At 31.1% G+C, this 9341-nt stretch overlaps 1 protein-coding gene across 1 annotated transcript; it reads right to left on the bottom strand.

Moving 5' to 3' along the window:
• Positions 1 to 3194: 3194 nt before the first annotated feature.
• Positions 3195 to 9283, bottom strand: LOC105317988 (E3 ubiquitin-protein ligase RBX1). Its single transcript, XM_034461623.2, has 5 exons — positions 9148 to 9283; positions 7178 to 7205; positions 5733 to 5854; positions 4410 to 4495; positions 3195 to 3322 (listed from the first exon to the last, which is right to left on the bottom strand). The coding sequence occupies exons 1-5, from the start codon at positions 9250 to 9252 to the stop codon at positions 3310 to 3312; spliced, it is 354 nt and encodes a 117-aa protein (XP_034317514.1). The 5' UTR covers positions 9253 to 9283; the 3' UTR covers positions 3195 to 3309.
• Between the last annotated feature and the right edge of the window lie 58 nt (positions 9284 to 9341).

Raw genomic sequence — 9341 nt, 5'->3', positions numbered from 1 at the left:
CCCCCCCCCCCCCCACCCAAATTTCAATTTGCTTCCGACGCCAGTGATGTGAATACTCTTGAAGTAAAAAAGTACAAATCAAAAATAAAATTTTAAATTAAAAAAACAAAACAATAAAGAGATTAATTTTAAATTTTTATATCTATTTCATTTTTAGTATTCAAGGGCCGATGAGCACGAGAAAACTTGGATTTTAATTAAGTCTTATTTTTATTCTATCTAAACTATAAATTCAATGTTTAAATACGTAGATGTTCATTCACTCTCGGGAAATTAAATTGTCAGCAACAGTCACTTAGAGCTTTCAGAAGAGCATACATAGGCCTATGTATATTTGTTCTAGTATGATTAAATCACTGCTTCTTACTAGTATCTACTGTTGGGGTTTTTCTGGGTCCATTTGGATAAATCGGCGTATCGTTTCTATGTATTTGTTATGTTGTAAATTTTGAATTTAAAACATTACAAATATATAAAGGCCATGGATTTCGTGTTTGTATACCGGAATGATGTTTCGACTTAAAGTAATGGAGCGTATACATGACGCAATAGATAATTGGCCTAATGTAAAGACCTATTCACATCACGTAATGAAGTTTAGACAAAAAGTCAAGACATTTTCGTATCAAGTAATGTACTTTTGACATTAAATGATACAGTGTTGACATAATGAAAGGATGTGTTAACACCATGTATTAAGGTGTTGATCAAATGCAAAAATATATTAATAACATGTTATAAAATGTTGACATAATGTAAAGATAGAATCGCGATACGTAATGCAGTGTTGATATAATGTAAGGATATATTGATAGCATGTAATAAATTGTTGACATAATGTAAGGATACATTTGCACCATGTAATGCAGTGTCGAAATAATGTAATGATGTATTGACCTTTGGTTGTACAATGTTGGCATAACGTACGGATGATTTTACATCACAACGTAAAAAGTTGACATCATGTAAAGACATGTTAACTTCACCTAACGTGCGTTTGACATCACGTAATAACGATTTGACCAAATGTAAAGATATATTCACACCACGTAATGGACTTTGACATAAAGTAATGATAATTTGACATAATGTACCTATAGTTTTATGCTATAAGGCAGCGATGGCGTTCCATAGATCTCTGTATTACCGGCTATTGTTATGTAACATTATGTGTTTAACCATTTCCAAATATTTTCCATATAAAATTTTTATAAAACGTTATACTTCAAAGGACGAAAAGCGCAGAAATTAAAAAGAAGACGCACGTTATGTTTCGAACACCCCTTTCAGCCAATAACGATTTTCTTCATGTCTCCGAGTATCACGCTAGGCTACATTGACCCATATCAGAATAATTCAATTCTGGTTGTAACACGCTTTCTGATTGGTTGAAAAAATTATTTTATATCATGTTGCCTACGTCATAGTAAGAATAACGTCAAAAACGTATCAATCCGCCTGACGTTACATTTGAATTTTGTACAATTTGATGTCATTTTATAGATCAAATGACCGTTTTTTACCACAATTGATAGCACATAAATTAAATTATAACGAATGAATTCAATATTTATTAGTTTTATACGATATAAAATGGTTTGGAACAGTATTGAATTCATTCCTTAAATCAAGGAATAAATTTCATAGTTTGATGATCAATGAAATTAAATGTTTTAATGAAAATCACAAATTTTAACACTTTGTTGGTCTTGTCTCCATTTTAATTAATCAATAGTTAAACTAAAAAAAGTTAATTCTGGTTGTAACCCGTTTCGTTTGAATTCTGTACAATTTTACGTCATTTTAAAGGTCAAATGACCGTTTTTATCTACAAAGACGAGTAAAAAAATTAAATTATATGCAATGAATTCAATATTTATTAGTTTTATACGATATGGTTTGAAACAGTTTACCGCTTTGCGGTTTATAAAGCGTAAACTGCCCCAAACCATTTTATATCGTATAAAACAAATAAATATTGAAATCATTCCTTAAGGAAAACATTTAAATAAAAGTTCTTTAAGATGGAGGCTAGACCAATCCATACCTAAATTGTGAAATTAAGCACAGTATAATTTGTAAAAACTTTTGGCATAAAACGCTATGCTGCTTACTCTGGAAACCTACACCTGTCGTTTTTACAGAGACGGATGAATAACAAACAAACTGTCATCAGTAAAACTCAATTGAACTTGCAGCTCAATTTCCAGGTCCAAGGACTTTTTTTTCAAATGAATAACAACGTATAATCAGAGCACACTATTCTTTTTTATAGGATAGCTTCAAGTTTATAATAAATTACAGCCACTGCAAAATCAAAGTTATGGATTTTCCCACTATATTGAAGAAAGAAAATAATGGATAATTGTCCCTGGTGAGGGAATTGCCTTTTCTTTCAAAACGTTTGAAATTTGGAAAGAAAATTGTGTACTTTATATGCATGGATAGTTTAAAATTATATGGTATTTGTGAGTTAATTTATTTTTTAAACTTTAAGAAATATCATCTCTCTTACATTTAAAATTAGTGTACAGTAGAGGAAAAAACTTTTTTTTTAAATATGAAAATGTGCGAATAATTTCATCTTCAGACAGTGCTAAACATTTTTAATTTTACCATGGATTTTACATTAATACATCTGTATGCTCATTATTGCAGGACATAAATCAAATATAATAAGATACATAGATTAGCTTAATTGCAGGTGCCCACATTGGACTTTTCCAATAAACAAAAGCAGTATTTCTGAAGTTTGTAGACAAAATACCAATTTTGTTGTCACCCATGTAATGCAAAAGTATAAATGTTTATGACAATCTAAAATCCTTAACATATAACAAAAACAAGTATTTCCAAAAACAATAGACTCCTTATTTCTCTATGGATAAAAAAAAATAAAACATTTAGACTTTTAAATGAAATAACGTTTATGTAAGTTTATTTTAAAATGGCATGTATTAAAATTCTTTACAATAAACATTATCATAGATACATGTGCAGGCTAATTCAAAAAGTCTGTTTCACATAAATAGCAGAAACAGAAAAATGTCAAGAACTGTCATCAGCAGTCCATCTATTTCAAATTTCATGTATTCAAACATATACTCAAAAAAAATTCTGAAAATATCAAGAAATTTAATTATTTTGCCCTTTCTTTCTGATGAAGTAGGTCTTTATTTTTTTCCCCCTCCAAATCTTGGTCACCTAGACATTTTGTAACCTGTATGGCAAAACGTACTTATTTTTCAATTATTATTAACAACAGCTATTGTTCACTTTCTGTCCTTTGCATTTTACAAAGACCAACTTTTAGTGTCCATACCTGTAAAGAAATAGATATTTATGTTTAACTCAAAGATGATTTACATCTACATGGGTATAAAAATGCATTAGTATCATTTGGCAATTTCAATTTATTTAAGGAATAAGGAATCATTCTTTGAGTCGGGGCGTGGTCAAATCCAATAAAGCCAAAAGGGCTTTATGATAGATTTGATCATGCTCAGACCGAAATGATCACCTCATAATATTCAAAGAATGATTTCTTATTACTTATATTTACATATTTCCAATTTGTACACTTTAAAACAACATTATTTTAAAACCACTATTTTTTATGTAGCACATGCTATGTATTACTACGTGGTGCAGCCAATGCCGTTTTTCGATATGCTATAAGACACGCATATTTTGTGTCACTCATGTTTTATGAAGTTATTGGGTTTAGGGCTCAAAATTAATTTGTAATGTTATCACAGACAAAGACAGTTGAAAATGTAAATATTCACTAATCAAATCATTCTAATTAATTGTTCATTACATAAACTGTCTAATAAAATCTATTCTCTAAATAGATGAATAAAATACATTACATCAAATTTAGTCACAACTACTTTGTCTATTTAACGAGCAATAATTTGTATTGTTTGTTTCAATATTCAATTCAAACAACATCTATATAAATTGCCTGTGTGTTTTGACAAAGGAACCAGCATGTAAATGTATTGACTTGACATGCTCCTTGGGTAAATATTTAAGCTTCTGATCACAAATCTATTTTCATTACTGTATAATGTTTATAAATATTAAAGTGTTTATAAAAATTATTATTACTTTAAAGTACATGCATTAAGAATATTTTAAGAAGTTGACATAATACCAGTATAAATCATTCAACATTTACTAACTATCTGAAAAAATAAGTTAAATAGATCCAGAAAAGACATTTTCTTTTTTGTTTAGATGTTCACTATATCCTTTTTTTTATTAACATATACATGAAATGGAAGTTTAATACTTTGTTTATAATATTAGCCAACATACATTGCCTAAAGCATATGATATTCACAGTAGTCTACTAAAGTCTGCAGAGTATGCTGCATAGAGAACACATCACATATTATACTTACTTTTGGAACTCCCATTCTCTGTTATCCAAGGGACATACTTGTCGAGTTTTCAGCCATCGTGATATACAGTGAAAATGGAATGCATGCTGTAATGAAGAAAAAAATCAATCCAAACTTGCCAAATAATTGTAGCGCAAGCACATGAAATATATGTCTGTACATTTGTAGAAGTTCCATACACCACATACTGATGCCAAGACAATAACCAGGACTTGTAAATGTCATGTACAAGACTAGAATCCTTTCTACAGTACTAATATCATAATCTCTGGATTTAACGAGGCCGGGTCTAATTAGTTCTGCCCTAGATTTTTTAATGAAATTTTTTACCTGAATTTCTACTGATATAATTATTGTTTTAAGATTAAAAAATAAGACATTTACCACACCGTTTGTTTAGGGGGTCATCTCAAAGTTTGTTAATCTTTAACATAGGACCCTATGGGATTTCGCTTGAAATGTATCAATTTTGCACATTTTTTTAAACTTCTGCCCTAGGGATTTCTTTTTCTGTTCAACATATTAAAGTTATTGCTAAAAGGCATCAAACGGTCAAATAAAAAAAACCTTTTACCTCCTGGTTTGTTCCAGGGTCTTATCAAAGTTGATTTTTGTATGCCCAATTTCCCAGATTTGTCAGATAATGGCTATTTTTTATTTGACAAAGGCGGAAAAGGTGATCTTTATAGTATAATTAAAGCCTTCAGACATATTTAAGTAATAAAAAAATATATAACATCACATATTAAGGGTCATTAATATAAAATACATGGTTACTGTTTTGAAATATATGAATTAAGCTATATTTAGGCGGGTTAAGAAAACGTGACAGAGGGTTTGGCCTGCTGAACCCTCTTCACTTTTTCGACCCGAGCCCAAATATAGCTTATACTTCGAAACAGTTATGTTTATTCCACAATATAACATTAATTTTACGCATTAAACGAGCCATTTTCAACAAATTTCGCTGAATATCTGCAGATAAAACTATCACGCCATGGCGTCAAACAAGCAAAAAGATGACGTCACAATACAAATGAAACGCTGCGCGAAAGCGTGCGTACTCGTTCTGTACTCGGCCTCGTTAAATACATGTTTACACAAAATATACAGTATTAAATATATGTACATGTATTTATACTCAGACAAGGAGGAGTCAACTCAGATGAGTAATGAATGAAATAAGTAAAACAAAAAAGATTACAAACTAAAACATGACCGGTCACTTGCAGACTTCTTCAGTAACTGAATAGCTAAATGTTTTTTTTTCAGACAAACACTATTTGTGTACCAAACATTTTGAAAATGTTATAACTTTCTTACATTGCACACTCCCCAAGCCACTGTGCATTCTTCACTTGTAGCTGAGGCTTGGTTGGCTTGGCATTCTATACAAAGGTCCATGATGTGATTTCTGCAGATAGCACAGTTGTCAACCACTATATCTACAATATCACAAACAAATAAAAAATTGATTCTAGTGGATGTTTGGTTATGGGAGACAACTACCCTCATTAGCCTGTGACAGAAATATGTTGTCTCTACCAATCATCATCACAGCATGATATGTGTTGTGTGGCTATACTAGGTATATTATTTCTGAATATGGAACTTAAAATCCCTTTGAGTAATGTAGTGGAATAATGGTAATATACTTGACGTCTGCAGCATCTCAGTGCTGGGACTCCTTCCACATCTATAGAGAGGAGAGGAACGTTGTTGCATTTAGAGTAATGTTAAAAGATCACAGAATTCAATGAAAAAACACAGTAGCATGTATATATTTATATATAATTTAATTCTGGTTGTAACGCGGCATTTGATTGGATAGAAAAATTAAGTTAAATTTGTATAACCTGGTTTGCACGTCACAATGCACTAAAGTCAAAAACGTACTAATCCGCTTGACGTAACGTTTGAATTTTGAACAGATTAATATCATTTTTAAAAGTAAACGGACTCAATTTGTACAGCAAATTACAGAAAATTAAATTATATGGAATGAACTCAATATCTACCCAAGTTATACGAGTATAACCTGGGTTGGAGCAATTTACGCTTTTTTTATAATCCGCTTTGCGGATTATAAAGCGTAAATTGCCCCAACCCAGGTTATACTCGTATAACTTGGGTAGACATTGAGTTCATTTCTTAAATATTCCAATTTACAGCAATGTGTGTAAGGCACAGGTTCTATGGCGCTTGCATCTTAGAGAGGCTACTACACCATTTTGCCCTATGTTTATGGCATGCTCTTTGTATCATATTGACTATTGATACAATAATATCAGGACTATCTTATCCTAAATTCAGTTTTTGCACTGTACATTGATACTTTATTAACAATGTTTGTTTACGTAGAATGAATAAATTGTATTCTATAAAAGTGATTTTGATTCTTGGTAGGGCAATAGATTATTTTCTTTAACAATAAATAGATCAACCCTTTAATTTGAATTAAGATTTACCATACACATTATCAACTTAAACAGAAATCCCATGAACATTTAAAACTATGTTTATTTGCAAATTCCCTAAATGTTAATGAAAAACTAGTTGAAAGTCATGACAGATCTTTTCAGAATGTTTTTGGAAGTATTTTTTTTTAAATATTAATGGTACTTTGTACAAGTTGAAAGGTTTGAATGTTAAAATGAAAAAAACCCACGAGAACCAAAGCTTTAAAAGTTCATAGCAAACACAATTATTATATTTAGAAGGTGGTCCCAAAGATGAACTATTGAACTACCACCAAATTATTTACTTACCCCAAGCCCACAAAGCAACAGCATTCCACTGTAAAGAAACAAATTTATAGTTATTAAACCATCACTCTCTTATCTGACATTTAAAAAATTCCTATTACTCATACATGTATCATGATGCTTTCCAAACCACTGTAAAGTCTCATGTATAACAGGCACATATTTTAGCCAAAATTTGATCAAAAGTGGGGGTGTGTGTATTATACATACATGTAGGAACAATTTTTACCCCATTTTTAGCCAGGCTCTGCTGAAAGCAGAGTCCTGTCTGTAGGCAGGCAAATCGCCAATGTTACTATAAATAGTACAACTTCAAAAGTAAACAAAAAACCAAACAGCGTCAAAGTAAAAACTTCCACTATACCAAATAGTTACACAAAGAGCCACGTTTTGTCAAAAGTGTTGGCATTTCATTTCTTTCTTTTTTTTTCATTTCGAGAGAATGGTCTATCTTTTTTAGTTTTCTTATTAACCAATAATATTGTGTTTTAAAAACAAGACAGTGCATTTTGGACACATACAATGTGCATGAATTTCCATGAACTACTTTGCTGCGCGTTGAAGAAATGAGGACTGATTATATAACGCTTGTTGCAAAATTCAAGGCCGCAACTGTTGAACTTTTTTCTACTAGAGTAAGACAGACATATTTTTGTTTATAGCTGTTTACAAAATTTGGTCGCTCTCTGACGCTTTGCCAACATTAAAAGCACGAGAGAGAGAAAGAGAGATTTTCAGTCTTTACTACACAATATGCATAAAGACACACCAAAGAGCCCCACTTTCAGTACTTCAGTGATTTAAGGCTGTGATCCTGGATACCGCAGGAGTATGACTGACTATATCTTGTGTTATGCAAGTTGTATGAGTGTAAACTAAACCAAAACCAGGGTTTTCAAAAAAGCGGGAATACTCATAATTCCCAGGACGTTGGGAAATACTGGTATTTCCCGGGAAATACTGGGAAATAAAGTATAACTACATATTATAGAACTTCATACTTAGTATAAATCAAATCTGTTGAGATGTACACAATAGTACACCTTGTCATTAATGAAATTTTATAATTGTCTTTGATTTAACAATTCTTGACTGGTATGTAATGCATTTGTAATCTTCTTATGAGTATTCCAAACATGATTCATTCATACACCAAAACACAATTACAAACTTTCCATAGTTTGTTCATTTGTAAGTAATTTGAAGTAAAAAAAATAGACTATGAAAACCAGATAAGTATCAACAATGCTTTGATCAAGAAATATGATTAGTTTCACATGTGTCTTGTCAAATTAGTTGATGGAAAATAAAAAAACCCCACTGACACAAAAGTATCTATCTTTTGGAAATAAATGATTGAAGAAGCAAAATGTTCAGTTCATCGATATCTTAAATTGAAAGAAGACAGAAGAAATTTCTTGGAAATATCAAATACATTTCCTTGGCTATTTTTGACGTAAGATGTTTAACGTCTGAAACATGACGTCTTAATGTAGACTGAGTTTGCCACGATTAGTTTAATTTTCGTTTGTGAAATTTGAAGACAATAAATTTTATTCGCTCTTTTACAAATATCAAACTTATCAGTCTTGTGTAACCAAACAATCTGCACTCGGATAAACGGTTACTCAATTTACACATTATTGAAAGCGTTTGGAATACATTATCAACCATAAACACTGGTGATTTAAAAAAAATAAAATTCGATGGAAAATGACTTCGTTTTGGGGTGGGTTTTCATACATAGGAACAGTCGGTTTTCAGCATTGAACACAAATTGAGAGTGTGTATTATACACAGGTGTGTACTATACACAAGACTTTACAATAGTCTAAACACAGTCATACTTCTAGACATATCTAGGCTACGCAGTGTCATAGGTAAATTTAGAATTTGACAAAGAAAAGGAACTTCTTCTCAGTTTTTTGTAAAACCTAAATTAAATAATATTCAATTATTTTTCTGAAACACACTTTTTTGACTTCAAATCTTTTCTTTCCACCCTTTTCACCAGATCCGGTAGGAACTTCGAGATCACCGTCAGCACCACTGTCATCGACATCCATTGCAGCCGCCATTATTTAGTTCGCGCATGCGCAAATTGGATTAATTATAAAAGATTAACATATGAAAAAACGAACTAAAAAAAGGGAAACAATTTATGTTA

Source organism: Magallana gigas, chromosome 2 (genome assembly GCF_963853765.1).
Source record: "Magallana gigas chromosome 2, xbMagGiga1.1, whole genome shotgun sequence".
Classification (NCBI taxonomy): domain Eukaryota; kingdom Metazoa; phylum Mollusca; class Bivalvia; order Ostreida; family Ostreidae; genus Magallana; species Magallana gigas.
The sequence above is the reverse complement of the archived record's forward strand: the minus strand, read 5'-3'. Positions and strand labels throughout refer to the sequence as shown.